Source organism: Taudactylus pleione, unplaced genomic scaffold (genome assembly GCF_031769625.1).
Source record: "Taudactylus pleione unplaced genomic scaffold, aTauple2 ptg000036l, whole genome shotgun sequence".
Taxonomy (NCBI): domain Eukaryota; kingdom Metazoa; phylum Chordata; class Amphibia; order Anura; family Myobatrachidae; genus Taudactylus; species Taudactylus pleione.
In genome coordinates, this window is record NW_028284438.1 from 8,588,433 (window position 1) to 8,610,623 (window position 22,191).

Sequence of the window (22,191 nt, forward strand, 5' to 3'; positions counted from 1 at the left end):
TAATCTTTTATTTTCTATTTTCATTCACTTTTCTTTTCATTTTCAATGTAATTTTTATTTTCATGTTCAGCTTAATTTTTAATTTCATTATTATACATCATTATCATCATCATCATGCAGAAAAAGATAAGTACGGATTATTAGTATTTTTCCTAGTATATTAATATTATATATATATATATATATATCTATCTAGTATCTTTTAAAAAACGGATATATGGAAAGAGATACTAATTCTATGAGACAAAGTCAATCAGGTGTTTTCAATTAACTAAACAATCACTATGCTGCCTGGAGGGATTTAAAGAAGTACCAGGAGCTATGGTACTCAGTCTTGAGAAAGTCTGTTATCCAGGCAGACGAGGTATCCACAACTCCAGCACACTGTGTATTGCTACTCTCTGGGCGCTTCATTTGAACACCAACAGTGTCCCTTTGGAGCTCCCTGCCATCCGGCACACGGCAGGCGCTTACCGCTCACCATCTACAGTCCTGCCCTTCTTCATACAGGAGCTGGCATATCCCTGGTTGTGGATTTATGATTCAGGACAAGCTGAACCAGGACGGACATACACGTGGAGCCAGCCATTTCCTGCTGCGGCTATACGATTCAGAAAAGCTGAACCAGGATGGACACTCATGCGGTAAATGCAGCTTTCTTACTATCCTCTCTGTCTATCTTACTACCATTACAAGTGCGGACTACTGTTTCACACTGGGACGCCAGTAGTGAATTACATACAGCAGCGGAGGTTGGCTGCTGAGCTCACTTGTCCGTGGGACTTTCACTATCACCTGTAGCAACAGTGTTGCAGTAACAGTGACAGCTACAGTTTATAGACAGTCTGTGTTGTGCAACCTCAGTCTATTGTTACATTAGTAACTTTTTTAGTCAAGTATCCCTCATTTATCACATTATGGCCTGTATTCAATTTGAGCAAAGCCGCATTAACTTAACACGGTCCGGACTTAACGCTGGCTTCGCCTGTTTTCCGGGCGTTAAAGTATTGCGCGCGTGCCCGCGTATCCCCGTATTCAATTTGAAAGTAGGCGAAAACGGGATCCGGCGATACTTGGAACGGCGAAAACAAACAGTAATTTTTGGGAAATAATTGTAGGAACCCCCTAACGATGTCCAGACCTCGGGGATCACTATGGGTACCCCCGTTTTGCCTGCAGAAGAAAGTCGGGGTTTTTAAATAGCCGCGGCTGGTGTTTTTTTTCCCGACATTGAAGAAGTGATGCAGAAGAGCATTTAGCTTTTTTTTTCGTTTCTAAAAGTGGTCCCATCAAATTTGCATACTAGCATATTTTTAAGTCCCTAAAGGTAATTTTATAAATTCTGCAAAAATACACCTGCTGCTACTCTGCGCAATAAAAAAAACACCTGCCACATACTTGGGGACCCCACCAGTATTAATTTCGGTAGTTTGGCTTTTTGTTTGACAATTTTTTTTTTGTCACCCCAAATTTTTTTTTTTACATTGTTTTTTGCAACATTTCATTTTAAGGGGGCATTCCCAAAAGTACAGGCTAATCTTTATAAGCCTGCACCCCTAAACTCCAAATCTAAACTTTATTTCACTTGCTATATTTAATTTAAAAATGTTCCCTGTTTTTTTAAAAAATGACCCTTGACCCCATTTCCCCCAAAAAACGGAAATTTTCGGGAAATATGCCTGGGACCCCCCCTAAAGATGTCCAGACATGGGGGATCACTATGGGTACCCCTGTTTTTTCCTGTAAAGGAAAGTCGGGTTTTTAAATAGCTTTACCAGGTCTTTTTCCCTGCCGCGGCTATTAAAAACCCCGACTTCCTTCAGGAGATAAAAATGGGGGTACCCATAGTGATCCCCCATGTCTACACATCTTTAGGGGGATCCCTAGAATATTTCCCAAAAATTCCCGTTTTTGTTAACCTGTAAAAAAAATTTGTAAAAATTTACAAAAAAATGAAAAAGCCAAAAGCCCAAAAGCCAAACCAGCCCCAGGCTTGCCAGCCAGTGGTGGTTTCTAAAAATACGGGGACCAAAGTCCGTAGGGTTCCACCGTATTTTAGAAACCAACACCAGGCTGCAGGGACTAGTGCTGGTTTTAAATATAGGGGGCAAAAAAGACGTGGGGTACCCCCTATATTTAAGACCAGCACCAGACCCAACCGACTGGGGTGTAATGCCACAGTCCGGAGACCCAATCACCGGGGCTCCAGGTCCAAAGCATTGCACCCCAAGTTGGTCAGCGCAAGCTGGTGATCTCTGGGGAGTCGGGGACCACCCAAAAAAGGGTCTCCCCTCTCCCGAGCACCACAGGCTTACGCTGAAGCCTGGGGCTCATCCCCATACCCCTGGAGCAGTGGGTATGGGGGTAATAGGAGGGCCAAATAATGTAACACTATTGTACTTTACAGTGGAACTACAAGTGGCAGCATGCCTGCCATTTTGCACTTGTGGAACTACGAGTGCCAGCAGACATGCGGCACCTGTAATTTCACTGTAAAATAAATAGTTAAAAAAAGACAAAACACACACCGTGACAGTAGAACTTTATTACACACCCCTACCCATTCACACATACTTACCTACACCAGATGAATCTGTCCCCTTCTCCAGATGAATCTGTCCCCTTCTCTACGTAGAATATCCCAAAAACATGGCCCTGCAAAAAAAAATAAAATCACTCACCTATATCCTGGCGCTGGTCTCCGCAGTAATCCACGTACTGGGGGAAAAAAAAAAAAAACGACTACACGATCCACGACCTAGCTATGAGTATGTGTGTTGCCACACATACTCATAGCTCCCGAATGCCAGCTGATGGCACATCCACGGAGCTGGCAGTCCCAAGAGCCAATCAGCGACCGGGCTGACTGTAGAGCGGCCGCTGATTGGCTCCGGCTACTGACAGTTCCCACGTGGTGTGACTCGCCCATGTTAAAAAAATCGCGAATTTTCGGGAAATATTCTAGGGACCCCCCTAAAGATGTGTAGACATGGGGGATCACTATGGGTACCCCATTTTTATCTACTGAAGGAAATCAGGGTTTCTAATAGCCGTGGCAGGTGCATAAATGCGGCTTTGAATAAGGTGATGCAGAAGAGCATTTAGAAGTTTTTTTTGGGTAAAACAACTATGGGCATCAAATTTGGGGTACTTAAAAATGGGGTTCAATATATTTTAAAGTTGCTAAAGTGACCTAAAAAAACGTAAAAAACCCACCTGCCACAAATACCTGCAATCAAAAAAAATACTTGGGGCATACTTTGGGACCCCCCCCCCCCAGAGTAAAGTTCGCTATTTTTTACGTTTGTACCCCAACTTTTTTTTTTCCGCCCCCTTTTGCAAAGTCAATTTTTGGGGTACCCTTAATTTTTTTATACGGAGGAAAACTAAAACAGGCGATAATGACGTCATCGGCAAATCCGGACTAAACGCCTCAAATTGAATACGGCCTTATACCTGATACAGGTTGTTTGACACTCAATCCATTCATCATCTGCATGTGGTTTATGTTTTTATTTTCATGTATGTGTGTTTTTATATGTTTTTTGATATGGCTCATTAAATATTCTCATTGTTTATGGTTATAAGCCTCCTGTTCAATTCACAGATAGCAAACCATTTTTATATTATTAGTAGACCATCATACTTACAGTGTTTAGCGCAGCAAGATCTGTTCATAATGAAAGTGATGGCAATAAAGTAGTAGGAGGATATATGATTTTGTGTAATGTTTACACTTTGTACACCGGGTGTCTTCAGACTAGTCCATCCTCCTAAATTGGAACTACAACTAAGTTTGTAGATGTGACTGTTCCCATCAGTGACGGTTCTAGGTGCGGGCTAACAGGGCCGTCGCCCGGAGCGTCGACACCTAGAGGGCGCCACTGAGTCCCCCCCCCCCCCCTGCTGGCCACCGCAGGGAGGCTGCATTTGCCAGGTGCCCACTGATATTTGTTATCAGCAGGCACCCGGCTCCATCCCTGCAGTGGCAGCCGAAAGAGTACTATGGGAGGGACGTCATGATGTCATGACGTATCTCCCATAGATCAGAGGAGCCGCGGTCAGACCGTGCGGCAGCGGAAGCAGGAGCGGGGCTAAAAGGTAAGTATTGTGGGGTTTTTTTCAGTCGGAAGCACCAGCACTGGGGGCACGATTATAGGGGCATTACTACGGGGGGACGACTATAGGGGGCATTACTACTAGTGGGCACAGCTACAGGGGACATTATTTCTGGGGGCAATACTACTGGGGAGCAATACTACTGGGGGCTCTACTAACGGGGGCTCTACTAACAGGGGCTCTACTATAAGGGACATTACTACTGGGGAGCATTACTACTGGGGAGCATTACTAATGGGGAGCATTACTAATGGGGAGCATTACTAATGGGGGCACAACTACTGTGGAGCTTTACTACTGAAGGAACTACTATAGGGGGCATTACTACTGGGGGCATTTCCACTGGGGGTACTACTAATGCGGGCACCACTACTGGGGCCATTGTGTAAGGGGTACCACTGCTGTGTGCATTGTATAAGGGGTACTACTACTGTGGGCATTGTATTAGGGGCACTACTACTGTGGGCCTTGTGTATAAGGGACACTAATTTGGCACTATGTAAAAGGGGCACCACTGTGTGACATAACATAAGGGACTACTGTGTGGTGTAATTTGAATTGGGGATAATGCATTATAAAGGTAATTACTGTGTGTGGCACAATGTATTATAAAGGGCATTACTGCATGTGGCATAATGTGTTATAAAGGGCATTACTGCGTGTGGCATAATGTGTTATAAAGGCCATTACTGCGTGTGGCGTAATGTTATCTTATCTAAAAATGTATTTATTTATTTTTTTCTTTGGGGGAGGGGTCAACTGGGAACATTTGCCCTGAGCTCCACAATGTCTAGAACCGGCCCTGGTTCCTATTGCTTTTTCTTTAGAGACTGTGGTCTCTGAGGTTCTAACTAAACCCACAATACTTGCAGCAAACACTGGGTTTTATTTTTCAATCCAAGGTTAATTGAGTGCCGGGAATTGCAGTTTTATTACTGCTGATTTTTTTTATCACTTTCATTATATACTAATTTTGGTTTTTCTGCTAAAATCTTGTTTCGCTTTATTTATGACATTAATTAACCATGACAATGAGGGGACATTGGACAGCCTTTATTGCATGTAGAAAAACCAGGCAAATAAGCATAATTACTCCCATTAGCCAGTGCAAGCGTTCTCTTCTTTACGAATGCTACAGTTTTGCCCTGTAACCCATGCAGGGTTGGTGGAAACAAACACAATTTAGTCAAACTCCTTAAGTATACTTATGTGAGTGCATAGATGCTACCGCTGTAAACAAACCCAGTGAATAAAGAACCAGCATATTATGTGTGCTTACTATGTACTTTAAAAGGGATGTTACTGAAAACTTTTTTATTTTTTTCCCTCTTTTCTGCTCTAATATCACATTCTGAAAGCGTCAGGCCTAGCTGAAAACTAAAAATGTCTTTGATCACTGTTGTCTGTGGCCTAATTTACAAAAGCACAAGACACATGCACCTAGATTTTTGCCAGCATAGTTTAATAAAGAACCAGGACAACACTACGATTTCTGCATTTATGCTCCTGGAAACTTAACCTTCATTTATCAAATTATCACACTGGGGGCCATTCAATTGTTAGCGCTGGTGGCTGTCAGTGCTGGGTGCCCGACAGAGCAATTCAATTGTTGCTGCATTCGGGCGCGAACAGCCACCGGCATTTCTGCTTTCCCCCCCTGAGGAGGAGCGCAGAAATGTGCGAAAAGTTAGTGATTTAGGTGTGATAACCAGGGCTTTAGACAGGTTTAGCCGTTTAAACCTGGTCTAATTGGGCCTGACAAGTGCAATAATTAATGGGCGCCCAAAAACAATTGAACTGCAACATTGGGCAGCCATTAATTAGCGCGTCTTAAAAAGCAAACAACTGAATCGCACCCACTGAGTTTCCTGATCATCACAAACACAGAGATGTGCTGAAAATGTGATGATGTCCTGGTTCTTTATTCAATTACACTGAAGAAAATCTAGGTGCAACCATTTTGTATTTTTGGAAATTAGGCCCACCATGTTTATTCCCACATTAAAAGTGAAATCTCCCCTTTAAAATGCTCACAAGTGATTCCAATTATTAACTTGACCTATGCAAAATTCAAAAAGAAACTATAAAAAAAAAAAATGAGGAGGCCTTTACCATCGCTGCAGGAGTTAATCTTTGCCTCTTTCTCAGTTCTGGTCTGTTGCAGATTAAACCATATTAATACAGATTACAATAAGGGGAATTTAGTCCCTCCAGCTTCTCCTTGACAACAGGATAACAAGGATTATTTAGTTCCATACCTGCAGGTAATCCACGCGGTTTAATTGTAGCTCCATGAGTGAGGACAAGCAGCTGTCTGGTAGTTTCTTAGAGACAAAATCTCACAGTTACAAAGGCGCTGTTACTGCCGCTGTTACACTCCAGTCAGGTCGTTTCAGTAAACTTCTTCCTATACATTGCAAGGCTGTGCACCTGGTCCAATAAAAGGAAGCACACTGATTACATTAATAGGAGTACCAAAAAATGAAATGTACACAGATTGTGTTTCTATTGCACAAAAAAGAGGGATAATGGTGCGCTGATGATCAATTACTGCCCAGTATAGAAACTTGCTGCTGACACCTGAGGGGTTCTGACAAAAACCCTCACAAAAATCACAAGAACAGAAAAAAAATGGTGTCTGCGCTAGTGGCTATACAGAAATTCCCAAGGCTGTGTATAATCAAATAATACAATTTATTATACAAACAATGAACTGCAGTTCAATCTTTAAAAACACAAATACATTAAACATTAAATAACATAATATGCCTCAGACCTGGCAACAATATGAACACAATGTGACTATTATCTCAAGGAAACACAGTATATATGGCTATTCAGGCACAATGTGTCTAAATCTCAATTATGGTATCAAATAATAATACATGGGTAGAACCCTCCTCTATGTTCAATAAGAGGGAGAAACAGATAATCATATACTATATATGCAAAAAAGAAATGTCAGCCTAAAGTAATGATCATCTGTATAGTCACCATATGGGGCACTGTATGGAAGGTCCAGAGAAATTAGGCTCCCCAATTGTAGAACTCCTGTGAGGCTGTGTGTGCCCACACAAATGCCGCTGTGTTGTGGGGCTGTAGACTAACCCAACGGGTGCCACTGTTGTGTGTCCCGTACTGCACCGGCTGGTGTAGCTGACCAGCTCCCGATGTTATCCACGCTCCAGCGTCTCACTGCAGATGCGCTGTGCCAGCAGTTCTCGGTCACTCACGCAGTGAGTGAGATGAATGTCCGGTCTAGAGTGTGGCTGCTGAGCCGATGCGGGTGCTGACAGGTGAGTGACGAGATGAGTGGCTGTTAGTGGTGCTTAGCCGCTATCTCCTCCAACAGTTGCAGACTCGGCTATGAAGATGAAGGCAATATTGGATGTGAGGGGTGCCGCTGTCTGCTACAATTTATAATCCAATGGTGAGAGGCAATGACATTGCCTTTTGAAAAAAACCCTGAGATAGGGGAGAAACATGTCAAGGGATTTCAGTGCACTGCTATATTTTCATTTGCCTCTCACCATTGGAACTGTTGGAGCGTGCATAACATCGGGAGCTGGTCAGCTACACCAGCCGGTACAGTACGGGACACACAACAGTGGCATCCATTGGGATAGTCTACAGCCCCACAACACAGCAGCATTTGTGTGGGAACACAGCCTCACAGGAGTTCTACAATTGGGGAGCCTAATTTCTCTGGACCTTCCATACAGTGCCCCATATGGTGACTATACAACAGATGATCATATTTTATACTGACATTTCTTTTTTGCATATATAGTATATGTTTATCTGTTTCTCCCTCTTATTGAACATAGAGGAGGGTTCCACCCATGTATTATTTGATACCATCATTGAGATTTAGACACATTGTGTATGAATATCCATATATATTTCCTTGAGAATAGTCACATTGTGTTCATATTGTTGCCATATGCAAACCAGGTCTGAGGCATATTAATCATGTTATTCAATGTTTAATGTATTGATGTGTTTTTAAAGATTGAACTGCAGTTCATTATTTGTATAATAAATTGTATTATGTGATTACACACAGCCTTGGGAATTTCTGAATAGCCACTAGCGCAGACACCATTTTTTTCTGTTCGATTGAACAAGTATAATACAAATCCAGGTAGAGTTGGTGTTTCAGACTGTGGCACAAAAGCTTGTTGGTGTGGGTGTGTATATATATATATATATATATATATTCACATTGGATACAGAAATAGGACTTTTGCGGATAGCCAAAAATATACACTAAATAATCTTCACATCGGGAAGAAGGACCCTCTATGACAATCATGAGCCAAGAAGAACTAAAAGGCTCAGCTAATGTACAACGGAAAAGGACCCTAATCCACTGTCACTGGCTTATGTCACCAAACATTACAGTATATAATTAAAAATATAATTCAATTTACTCAAACTTTGGGGAAGAAATAACTTATTTGTTCATAATTACCTCATTTATTTCTAATGCACAGCATATTCCTGAGAGCCGCACAATAACAAAGACACAGTAAATAGCTCCCATGTGTTCAGGTGAACCTAAACCAACGGGATTAGTAGGGACGATACATAGATACAGAAACAGAGGACCTCCTTCCCTAAAGCTTTTCATTTACAAGGAAATTATACAAACTACTCCACTTGTCGCTTCCATTGGTAGACAGCTGCAATTTTATTTTAGAACATTACAAGTGAACAGCCAGTGGTTTAGAGCACTGCCTATGGACTATTTGCCCGCAAAGTTAGGGACAATTCATACCATTTGCACTAAATGACCAGACCTTTGCCTTTAAAAGAATACTATAGTAAGAAAAGTATCTGGCCTAGCAGACAATGCAGGCTTCATTCACATGTAGAGAAAAAGCTCTTAATTTTCAAAAAATTCATAATACTCATTTAAGCTGGGTACACACCAGGCCGACCCGTCTAACGATTGGCAAGTGCATACACACTTTACCAATCGTTCGTCTGCGCTGACATCACAACTGGGTGGGATATCAGTTACCGGAGGGTCCCAGCAGCAAGTGTACGGGAGGTCAGCAGGTCACCCGTAGACACAGAGAGATGTGCCGATATATCGGCATCGGCTGTGCTGCAGGGCAGATGCGATATGTCTGTGAACGACATTGTTCAGACATATCATCTGTACACACCCACCGATGCACTAAAGATATATTTTGCCCGGTCAATGGAACAGGCGGTATATCTGTCTGTGTGTACCCAGCATTACACAATGGGTGAACACTATACTTTGATTCCATCTACACAATTCAAGAAATACCTGTGATGGATATCACCTAGGGTGTAAAGGCCTAGCTTGGGAAGATTTACCGAATCATTAAGCTGATGTGAGCGACCACCATACTTTTTATTTGCAGTTCTGAGAGGCATGAAGGGAGCCAGCATTGGGAGGATGTGCTGGTTCATATAGTGCCATTTGGAGGTTTCTGGGGTACCTCCTAGGTGAGTCAGCTCTCGGCTTATACATGTGCTGTTATTATGCAGTACATTAATTTGTAATTATATGACCCAGAGTGGGTGCTACTATTAGGTAGCAATAATTATTTTGGGGTGAGCGTTTGGGTGTGGGGCCCCTGGAGTTGCTCTGGCTGAGCCTTTTTCAGGGCATCACAACTTAATTCACATAAATACTTTTCATCACCTTTCTATTTCTTTGTTATTTATGTAATTTTAAATTCTCTCTCATTATATTAACACTTATTGATTATCTTCACACATCAATACTTTACACTTCACTATCAACTTTTTTCCCATTTCGTGTGATGCCCTGAGGATGGTCCTTGGCTGGATCATTTTGGGGTGCCTTGCGCCTCGGACGAGAACCCCTTAATGTTAGGGACGCCAATATAGAGGAGCCTTGACGTTGGCCCGGCGCTTAATCATATATTTGCAAATGTATGCTACTAATACCGCTGAATTTCTATTATCATGTAGGATTCAAGTATTTTTGTTGCTATTGCTGCAGTGTGCTGGAGGGAATATCCTTTTTTTTTCTGTGGTTCAGTGTTAATCCCGCCCTTTACAAGCACCTGTGCTATATCATTAAGCTGATGCGAGCAACCACCATACTTTTTATTTGAAGATTTACCGGATCCTAAGCTTCTGATCTGATAGAATGGTAATTCAGGATGACCAGTAAAGTGGGTAAAGCTTCCACATTCATATATACATTGGACTTTGACTAAGAGAACTACTATTAGATATTTATTACTATTAATTTTTTTAGCACAATGATACACTGATATTACTTATGCTGGGCACACACTATACAATTATCTGTCAGATATCTGGCTGGTTGGAATGAAAATCCAGTAATGTATGGGAGCAAATGACAATCGACCATTTGCTCACAAACACTGGAAAACAGACAAAAATGGACGTTCAGACAAATTGGTTAAAACACATGAATTTAACCAATTTGAATAATTGTTTTTTGTCCATTTTCCAGGGTTTAAAACCATATGATCGACTGTCATTTGCTCCCATACATTACCAGGTTTTCATTTCAACCAGCCAGACTGGACAGATATCTGACAGATAATTGTATAGTGTATGCCCAGCATAACTCATATTATTATACAGGCAGGGGCATAAATATTGGGACATTGACAGAATTTTCATATTTTGGCCTCTATTCACTACCACACTGGCTTTGAAATGAAACAAACAAGATGTGCTTTAACTGCAGACTTTCAGATTTAATTTGAGGGTAATTACATCCAAATCAGGTGAACGGTCTAGGAATTACAACGGTTTCTATATGTGCCTCCCACTTTTTAAGGGGCTAAAAGTAATGGGACAAACTAAACAATCCTAAATCTAACTTTCACTTTTTAATACTTTGTTGCAAATCCTTTGCAGGCAATTACAGCCTGAAGTCTGGGTTTCATCCCTGGTGATGCTCTGCCAGGCTTCTACTGCAAATGTCTTCAGTTCCTGTTTGTTCTTGGGGCATTTTTCCTTCAGTTTTGTCTTCATCAAGTGAAATGCATGCTCAATCGGATTCAGGTCAGGGGATTGACTTGGCCATTGCATAACATTGCACTTGTTAGCCTTAAAAAACTCTTTGGTTGCTTTTGCAGTATGCTTCGGGTTATTGTCCATCTGCACTGTGAAGCGCCGTCTAATGAGTTCTGAAGCATTTGACTGAATATGAGCATATAATATTGCCCGAAACACCAGAATTCATTCTGCTGCTTTTGTCAGCAGTGACATCATTAATAAATACAAGGGATTCAGTTCCATTGGCAGCCATACATGCCCACGCCATGACACTACCACCACCATGCTTCACTGATGAGGTGGTATGTTTTGGATCATGAGCAGTTCCTTTCCTTCTCCATACTCTTCTCATCACTCTGGTACTAGTTGATCTTTGTCTCATCTGTCCATAGGATGTTGTTCCAGAACTGTAATGGCTTTTTTAGATGTGGTTTGGCAAACTCTTATCTGGTCTTCCTGTTTTTGAGGCTCACCTCTTGTGGTGAACCTTCTATATTCACTCTTGTGAAGTCTTCTCTTGATTGTTGACTTTGACACATATACACCTACCTCATGGAGAGTGTTCTTGATTTGGCCAACTGTTGTGAAGGGGTTTTTCTTCACCAGGGAAATAATTCTTCTGTCATCCACCACAGTTGTTTTCCGTGGTCTTCCGGGTCTTTTGGTGTTGCTGAGCTCTCCGATGCATTCTTTCTTTTTAAGAATGTTCCAAACAGTTGATTTGGCCATACCTAATGTTTTTGCCATCTCTCTGATGGGTTTGTTTTGATTTTTCAGTCTAATGATGGCTTGCTTCACTGATAGTGACAGCTCTTTGGATCTCATATTGAGAATCGACAGCAACTGATTCCAAATGCAAATGTCACACCTAGAATCAACTACAGACCTTTTACCTGCTTAATTGATAATGAAATAACGAGGGAATAGCCCACACCTGTCCATGAAATAGCTTTTGAGTTGATAGTCCCATTACTTTTGACCCCTTAAAAAGTGGGAGGCACATATAGAAACCGTTGTAATTCCTACACCGTTCACCTGATTATTTATGCACCTGACTGTATATCGTTGTATTTATTTTGCTACTTCCTTTCATGTTCCTCTGTCTAATACTAGTTATCTACCTTCTCAACGGGAAGCAATCGGGAAGCCGACTGCCTAAATACCGGTAGCCGGCTTCCCGACTGTCTTATCCCTACAAGGGTGAAATGCCGGGCGTCTAGATGTAGACGCCCGCATTTCCCCTACCCTGGGAGACCGGCGCCCGGCATCACGATCATAGTGATGCCACGCACCGCGAGCGGACAGCCACGGGGGAGGAGGGTTAGGTTTAGGACTCCCGGGGGGGACTTAGGGTTAGGCACCCCCCCGGGAGGGTTAGGGTTAGGCTAGGGGGAGGGAGGGTTAGGGTTAGGCACTTGGGGGGGAAGGTAGGGTTAGGCACCCCTAAGGAGGGTTAGGGTTAGGGGGGTTAGGTTAGTCTATACTTACCTATCCACGATCGGGATTTCCAGTGCTGTCGGGCTTCCGCTGCTTCAAACTCTGCTCCTGTGGGGATGACGCTGACGCGGCCGGCGGTATTTCATACCCATTCCTTCTCAACTTAGATCCACCTGCTCCTACCTCTTACTTATCTGCATCACCGCTTAAATGAGGACCTCTCTGACACATTTACATCACGCATCAAGAGATCAATACCTATATATTAGATGAACCCCATTGCCTTTATATGTATGATCTCATCAATCTTTCACTTTTCCCTCCACCTTTTTTCATTGTTTCCCAGCTCCATTTCTGCTTCATAAGCTCATTCCCCTCTTCTCTTATGCTTATAGAAATGGTCATTAATCCATTATTGTTCATCGTTTTATCTGCCACACTATCTTTCGTTTTCTTACAGACTAATACCTCCACATCTCAGGTTAGGTTCATGTTTTCTCGCATCCATTAACAATTTACACCAATAAACATCTGACACTGGGGGGAGATATACTAAGCTCTGAAAAGTGATAAACTAGAGAGGGATAAACGACCAGCCGCTCAGCTCCCAACTGTCATGTTACAGGCTGTGTTTGAAAATTGAGAGTTGGGAGCCGATTGGCTGGTCGTTTATCCCTCTCCAGTTTATCACTTTTCAGAGCTTAGTACATCTGGCCCACTGGGTCCCCTCATCCATCATCAACAGATCTCAGCTGCAACCCCAATAATAAAAGTTAACACTGATAACATTAGCTGATCTACTTCAGCATAAAAAGCTAAAATGACATATGTTCTTGCAAAGCTGGCCAGAACACTTGTCAAAGAGCTTAATGTTTTCACTTTGTATTAAAGCTGGCAGCAAATGCTGGTGTTTTAGTGAGTGTACATGCCAGGTGAATTAGTGACGACATTCAGACCAATCCTGATGGTCAGCCCAAGCACTGAGTGAGTAGTCCAATAATACACATATTATAACTGCTAAATTGGAATGGATCCAACCATTCACCCCTCGGGCCAAGCCTCTGGAACTCCTCCAGCTGACAGAGGGCACCTGGGAGAGCACTCATATCACACATCAAATGAGTTTACCAAAATATCCAATAATGATCAGATCAGTTAAAAAAAAGATTGTTACTGGTCACATGGTTGCAACACTTACAGGATCTCATGCATCCTATATAAATGGTCAGTAATGATTAACTATAGTGCTAAACACTTTCAATAGAATTAATAGTGTACAAATGACTTATTATCCCCATGTGGGAATCCTTTTATGTTAATCTATACCGGTTCTCAAACTTGGTCCTCAGGATCCCACAAAGGTCACAGTTTCCAGGTCACCAAGCAGGTACACAGGTGTATTCATTACTCACAGACACATTTTAAAAGATCCACAGGTGGGGTTAATTATTTCACTTGTGATACTGTGAGGAGACCTGGAAAACAAGCACTGTTTGGGGTCCTGAGGACCCGATTCAGAGCCTACGCTATTTGCGAACGGTCGTTCAGAAAAAGGGGCCGGCTATTTAAATTGAGCGCTCGCTCTTTGCGGTCTGTTGACGCCTCTATGCCTGAGCGAGCGAACGAAACATGCGCTCGATATTTTGTAAAGACGCCCCCTGGCCGCTCGCATCCTACGTCATCTCCACTATTTATTAGATTAATCAAGTACATCAAAAGGCATCTGAACTGCTTGCAGTGCTTGTGGTAGGTTTTACTTCCCGCAATCACTGCGAGCAGTTCAGGCTAAAAGACAACCAAGTGACGTGGTCGATGACGCTGCTTTGTTAATTATGCACTCCCATTAAACGCCCGTTTTGACCGTTTGGCACGCCTGCGTTCGTATATCCACTCCACGTTTTCAAGCACCTTCCCGTTACCACCCACAAACGCCTCATTCCGTCACTCAAATTAGCAGGCCCTCGCTGTTTTGCGAGCGCACGATTTCCGACGGTAATGACTGGTTGGTGCATGCACATTACGACCCATACGCATGCGCAGTTGTGCGAACAAAGCTTACGAGCGGCTCTGAATCAGGCCCTGAGTTTGAAAACCTGTGATTTATACTGTAGGAGGAATCAAAGTGTAGCTCTGTAAAACTACTTAAAAATCTAGGAGAGCAAATAAGGTTAATTTTTGTAATGACAACTAATGCCGCATACACACTAGACGATTTTCATGAACGATATGGACGATAACTATATCATTCAACGATATATCGTTCAGTGTGTATGCAGTGAACGACCAACAATGCACGCTCCCGCGGATCGTTAACGATGTCTTTTGTTGTTTGTACATGCATGCCAAGAATTGCCTGTTCAGAGATGTGCCAGGATGACTTCACTGAAAGATATCTTTCAGTGATACCCAAGATACCCAATATCGTTTGTCCTGCACTACAGAAAGTTCAAGGGAAATCTTTCACCAATATTGTTCATACAGCACATAGTCTAGTCTAGTGTGTATGAGCCTTTAAGGGGCCTATCCATTTAACAACATGAAAGTCTGAACGTCCAGCGTTCAGACTTTCATATCGCTGAGGTGCGGGCACCGCACTGAAAGACGTTCACTGAACGTCTTCAGTGCAGGAGCCCAACCTCACTATCTATTAACATGCTGAACCTGACGACCGTCGTAAGGTTGACTGGCATGTTCGATTGATAGTCGGGGTTGGCAAGGACCCAGCGTGTACGCGCATCGCTGGTCCTTGCCGGCTATCCACTAGCAGACTTTCTGCATGTTCCGACCAAAACCTCATGGTTTTGGTCGCATCGTGCAGAAAGTCGGCAAATGGATAGGCCCCTTTAGAGTCATAAAATTATTCCAAAACCACAGACTGTGTGAACCACGTTGCCCTAAAGCGTATATGAAACTCTGGTCCAGTGTTCCCCCAACTCCAATCCTCAGGGACCGCTAGCAGTGCGTGTTTTACAGATGTCCTCAGTATCACAATAGAAATAATTAGCACCACCTGATGATCTTTTAAAATGTGTCAGCCAGTAATGACTACACCTGTGCGCCAACTAGGTGATCTGTAAAACATGCGCTGTTAAGGGTCCCTGATGACTGGAGTTTGGAAACACTGCCCAGTTTCATTTGATGTAACATCATAACAACAAAAGCTGGGACAAAGTACTGGGCGAGCCAATGAGCCAGTGACAGTGCGAGTGGTAAACATCCGCACGCTGTCCAAGGCATCGGCAAGATGTTGTTATCCTTGACTACAAAGATGATGCCAACCATTCTATTCACTCCCAAAGGAATTCTCACAATAGTACTCCTAGCTGCTCAAATAAACAAATGAGAGCTTTTATGTAAATCCTGCAGATTATGAAAATAAATAAGAAAAAAAAAAGTTTGCATATTATCTCTACAAAGCATACAAAATGCAGTAGCTTACATTGGTACACACCTGGCATTACTGAAAATCCACTTTGTTTCTTAGTTATGCGGTTGGTATTGGCATAGTGGCATCCTGATAGTAACCTGTGGTACAAGGAAACAGGATATTGATACAGTGTAATACAGCATATACTGTATAGGCGATTCCAACAACGGCCTCGATCGGAGCATATAGGGTCCCCATGTCATGCACATGCGCAGAAGGACCGTCACGCATGTGCATTACACAGGAGCCTGTCACTGGCAGTGTTAGGCTGCCAGCAGCCAAGCGGAGAACATCGCTGACGAGGAGGATTTCGCTGGACCTCGCCAGAGGGGTAAGTATTGATAAATACTAGTGGCATTTTCTTCTGTATCACAGTGATACTAAACGAAAAATGCAACTGGTGTTTAGCATTGTTAGTAAATGGGGCCCTCAAGTCACTTTTCTGTCTGGCTGCGACTGCTTACTTACTATATTATGGTAATGCAAGAAACCACCTATGTATAGTAACAATCCATGCGCCTGCAGGTGGAAGCCTGTCCTACCCATGGCTCTAATGTCCGCAGCCATCATCATTAGCATCTGAACTTACACCAACCCCATTTTGGGTGCAAAAGATCCGTCTGACTCATCTCCGTCCATACGCTGAGAATGAGCCCTGACATCAGCAGACGCTCCCAAGCGATCGCGTGGACACCTTCCAATTACTGCCCCAAACACCCATTTCATAGATAATGTAGTCAAATCTGTAGACAGATTGATTTGGCACCTATGGAGACGCCAATTTCTTTTAAGCAAGAACCCTGCACATTGCCACTTGAGTTAGACTCAGAATCCGCCCCATAGTCACCCAGTCAGAGCCTATAGTCTCCCTGTTATGTAGTGGCAGTAGGGTAACAGGGTGTGAGTCTACAGCCGTCAATATATACCTGCATGCATCTCATTGTACAGCAACCAGCTCTCAGTATACTCATATGTGTATCACCCGTATGTAACAGACACAGAAAGCCCCAGCTACACCCGAACGCTGCCTAACACCATCAGAGACTCACTGCATACAGGTACATAGCGCACCTAGCACCGATAGCAGCCACTTAGCACAGCACTACCTCTGAGGCCGCACCCCGGGCCGGTGTCCCGATCACTCAGCAGCTGCAGCAACCTGCAAGTTACCGGCGCTGACAGATACAACAACATCTACTCTACACAGCACAGCCAGGGCAACCGGCAGCGTCCGGGGAGGAGCCTGGTGACGTCCCTGGTCACATGGTACCAACCAAACCTCCTCCATCTGTCGTCATTCTATAACCAGTAACCGTGTACAGACGACGACCTCAGCAGCGTGCCTCAGCTGCTGTGCCTGTTACAGAGCAGACAGCTGCCGCCGTTTTACACATCGCTGATAGAAGAGGACAAGTGGAGAAGTTACCTATAGCAACCAAAGTCATTAAAATTACTAGGTAAATGATAGGTAGAAGCTGATTGGTTGCTAGGGCACTTATCCTCTTCAGAAGGTTTGATACATCTCTGCAATAGAACTTGTCAGGAAATAGCTTGTTATGCCCCACATGTGTGCATGGGTCCGACTCGCCAGCATTTTCCTTGGCTGTGGTAGTGCAAGCTACACTCATTATCTGAACGGAACATGATCTGCTGGCAATGGCTTGAGTCAGTGGCATAACTTCATCCCAGGTGCCCAGAGGCAAGATAAATGTTGGTGCCTCCCCCCAAATTAAAAAGTACCACCCGCCAGCACCTATGCTGCCGCCCCCCTTATGCAGTTCCTTTTATATAATGCCCCCAGTAGTGGTCCCCCTATGCAGTGCCCGCCTATGTAGTGCTCCCCAGTAATGGTCCCCCTATGCAGTACCTCCAGTAGTGAGCCCCCGGTAGTTGCCGCCAGTAGTGAGCCCCTTGTAGTTGCCCCAGCAGTGAGCCCCCTGTAGTTGCCCCCAGTAGTGAGACCCCTTGTAGTTGCCCCAGTAGTGAGCCCCCTGTAGATGCCCCCAGTAGTGAGGCCGCTGTAGTTGCCCCAGTAGTGAGCCCCTGTAGTTACCCCCAGTAGTGAGGCCCCTGTAGTTGCCCCCAGTAGTGATCACCCTGTAGTAGACCCCTGTAGTGAGGCCCCTGTAGTTGCCCCCAGTAGTGAGCACCCTGTAGTTGTCCCCAGTAGTAGGCCCCTGTAGTTACCCCCAGTAGTGAGCCCCTGTAGTTGCCCCCTGTAGTTACCCCCAGTAGTGAGGCCCCTGTAGTAGGCCCCTGTAGTTACCCCCAGTCATGAGGCCCCTGTAGTTACCCCCGGTAGTGAGGCCCCTGTAGTTGCCCCCAGTAGTAAGGCCCCTGTAGTTGCCCCCAGTAGTGAGCACCCTGTAGTTGTCCCCAGTAGTAGGCCCCTATAGTTGCAACCTGTAGTTGCCCCCAGTAGTGAGCCCCTGTAGTTGCCCCCAGTAGTAGGCCCCTGTAGTTACCCCCAGTAGTGAGGCCCCTGTAGTTACCCCCGGTAGTGAGGCCCCTGTAGTGAGGCCCCTGTAGTTGCCCCCAGTAGTGAGCCCCTGTAGTTGCCACCAGTAGTAGGCCCCAGTAGTAGCCCCCAGTAGTGATCGCGCGCACACACAAAAAAAAACCAAACAAACACTTACCTTTATCCCCGCTCCAGTGCTGCTGCCGTCCATCCCCAGCGTCCGCTCCTCGGTACTATGGGAGTGACGTCATGAAGTCACTCCCATAGTACACTGCGGGACCCGGAAGACGGAGGGAGCTCCGTCCTCCGGCTGCTGCCGGGGGTTTGAATAGGAGCCGGGCGCCCACTGGTAACACACTCAGCGGCACCCCTTGCACCCTCCATTATGTTAGGGATGCACTAGTGTCCGGGTTTGCGGCAGGGCATGTAGGAAGGAAGCCGCCTGGTGGGAGGTGACTGTCAGCTTTGTACTACAGGGCTGGCGCCTGTGGCAGTTTATGTTGTTGCTGGGGGCCGGGTGGGGTATTGGGACCTCCTGTAGTTGTCAGAAGATGATATAATATGATTATGTGATGTCTTCTGTGCCAGCACCATTTATGATGGACAGTGTACCCTTCACAAGAAAAGTTGGTCTTATGGATAATGGTTGACACCAAAGAAGTTAAATACATTGTCATTGCATAACTGAAGTGTTTCAGTAATAGTCCAAACTCTATCCATGTGGAGGAAAACTGTTGGTATAATGTGAGAGACCCCCATCATTGAGATCAGCAGTGGTTACAGCTAGATCCCATTCCGTAGATTGACCCTGACATCATCTTTTACTGTCAAACGTCATTCCCTACCATCCACGTGGCATATGGGGAATATAATCTTATAGTGAGCCACCGAGTCCGAAACATGGTGAGCGGACATCTTTCTTCTTTTGGTGGACAGTATGGGCAGAAAATTGCACTCTCACTTACGTCACTTCCAGGTACTGAAACTGAAGGGGAAATATACCTTAGCGAACAGCAATACCTGGATATAAGACATTATCATTGTCAGGTGTGACATCAGGGGGATCATTTGTATCAGGGGTGTGATATCTCTGACTCTTGTATAGTGATCAGTGTCAGGGGTGCACTACTACTGTGTGGCATACTCTGTATAATGGGTACAGGTTGAGTCTCCCATATCCAAAATGCTTGGGACCAGGGGTTCATTTGGATAATGGAATATTCCGTATTTTGGAATATTTGCATATCATAATGAAATATCTTGGGAATGGGACCCCAGTATACACACAGAATGCATTTATGTGTTATATACACCTTATACACACAGCCTGCAGGTCATTTTGTACAATATTTTCAATTATTTTGTGGCTCAAGCAAAGTTTCTGTACATACATAAAATTAATTTATGAAGGTCTAGATGCACAGTATAGATGCAGTGAGTAGGACGAGTTATAGCTATTGTAAGTGGATCCTATGACAGGAAGTGACATCATTCCCATTTGAGGATATAAGGGTGGAAGGAGAGAGCACCTCATTGCAGCTTGATCCTGGGATTAGAGCACACCACGATTTGGAAAGTGTCTTCAGTTGATTAATAAGTATATTTAAATCTTTCAGCACAATCCTGGTTATTGTAATTACTTTTTCTACTTCAGGGTCCATAGGGTATCCACAGGATACCTTGGGGTATAGGTGTGACGTCAGTCGCAGGGCACCAAAGAGTTAAGCTTTCAGCCTCCCAGGATGCACTAGGTCCCCCTCCTATACCCCGCCCCCGGGCCAAGGCACCTCAGTTTAGTTTGGTGCCCGGCCGGAGTCGGGTGCACCTGTTGGAGTGGGGGCTAGAAGAGCCCCTGAAGCTTATTCTTCATGCAGCTGTGGCTGCACAACTGGATGAACAGCATGGACAGTCAGTCCTGACGTCCATGCTGTCTTCCCTACACCCCGCCGGTACCAGAACGCCGGTACTGATCCGGGGATGCTGGTGGGCGTCTGGGGTCACAGCTAGCGGTGACCCCAGATGCTCCGGACCATGGCCGGATTCAAGGGGGGCAGAGGTAAGCAGCGGGGTCCCGCGGTGGGTCCCCGCTGATCACATGGTCCTAAGTCCCCAGGCAGGGGGCTCCCTGGGGACTGGCTGCAGCGTGGAGCCAGGCGACCAACCTGCGCTTCCACTACCCCCTGGGACAGCGGACCGCAGCAGAGTTCGGTAGCGCTGCGGCGTCCCAGGGGTTAAATGCATGCCAGGGGAGCGCGCCTTCCCTGTCTCACAGCCGGCGCCTCCCCCGCTGCACACAGCCCTCTCTGCATGCTGCCGACTGGTCCTGTGGCAGCGCTCCTCCCCCAGGCCAGCCTCCTCTCTGCTCCTCGGCGGCCATCTTCTCCAGAACGCATGGTGAACGCTGCTGGAAGCGCTGGATGAGGATGACGAAGGGACGTCTGATGATGGGGAGATTCTAGATCCTTACGATCAGGAACCTCTCCATACTAAGGACGCTGATGCTAAGTCCAAAGTATATATTCCTGGACTTATTCGGGCGGTCCGCACAGCCTTGGTGATTGAGGACGAAGTTCCCCCAGCGGCTAAATCTAAGTATGCCTTTTTCAAAGATGTGAAGGGCGATGCCACAGTCTTTCCTCTTTCGGGTCAGTTGGTGGACCATTTAGAGGAGGCGTGGAAACAACCTGGCAAAAGATACCAGCCGCAGAGACGCCTGGCGGTGGCTTATCCGTTCGCGGATAATTATTTTGCGAAGTGGGAATCCCCTCCACAGGTGGATTCTCACGTGACCCGTCTTGTCCGTAGTGCCACATTGCCGATGCCATCCATGTCCTCCCTTAAGGATGCTACGGACCGCAAGGTAGAAATCTGCCTGAAGTCCGCTTATTCCCTTGCAGGGGGGGCAGCACGGCCGGCTATGGCCATTTGCTGGGTTGCCAGAGCGATGGAGCGCTGGGCGGATTCATTAGAGGCTTCTTTTGAATCCGACTGTCCGGCCGATCAGGCGGAGTTGATTGGCAAACTCCGTGATTCGGCCACCTACATCAACGAGGCGGCTCTAGACATTAGTACTCTGGTGTCTAGAATTTCTTCAGCAGCGGTAGCTGCTCGTCGCACCTTGTGGCTGCGATCCTGGAAGGCGGACGCAGATTCCAAGAAAGGTCTGGAAGCGTTGCCGTTTACCGGAGAAGTTCTCTTCGGTCCGGATCTGGATAAGATTGTGGCCACGCTGGCGGCAGCCAAATCTGCCTGTCTCCCGTCGGCCGCTGCTCCTTCTGGTTCGGGACCATCGTCCTTTCGGTCATCTAGGGCCCAGGGCAGGCCCAAACCACAGTCGTTTCCTCGACAGGCTGGCCCTAAGAAATCGGTCAAGCCCCGGAAGCAGGCATGGAGTACCAGACGTCCGGCCCCCAAGCCAGATGACAAGCCTGCGGCCTGACGGTCCAGGCCTCCCTTTGGGGGATCCCAGGGTGGGAGGCCGCCTGCTACAGTTCGCCCAGTGTTGGTCGACCACTACGACAGACACTTGGGTTCTGGAGGTGGTTTCCCACGGATACGCCCTCTCCTTCCGGCACAGACCCCCGGCTCGCTTCTTCACCACGGGTCTCCCATCAGACCGGAACAAGGCTACGGAGCTGCGGAAGGTATTGCACACTATGCTCCAGGCTGGAGTTATAGTGGCGGTTCCATTCTCCCAGAGGGGCCA

General features: G+C 45.4%; 1 protein-coding gene across 3 annotated transcripts in view; it reads right to left on the reverse strand.

Moving 5' to 3' along the window:
* Positions 1 to 17,323, reverse strand: part of BBS7 (Bardet-Biedl syndrome 7) — a 67,941-nt gene extending 50,618 nt beyond the window's left edge. The window contains exons 1-3 of one of the 3 annotated variants that reach the window (XM_088452256.1): positions 17,302 to 17,323; positions 16,052 to 16,125; positions 6,378 to 6,549 (exon numbers count right to left, since the gene is read on the reverse strand). In XM_088452256.1, the coding sequence (XP_088308382.1) occupies positions 6,378 to 6,413 (36 nt within the window). In that variant the 5' untranslated portion in view covers positions 6,414 to 6,549; positions 16,052 to 16,125; positions 17,302 to 17,323. The other 2 variants (XM_088452255.1, XM_088452257.1) reach the window with 2 other exon arrangements.
* Positions 17,324 to 22,191: the final 4,868 nt, after the last annotated feature.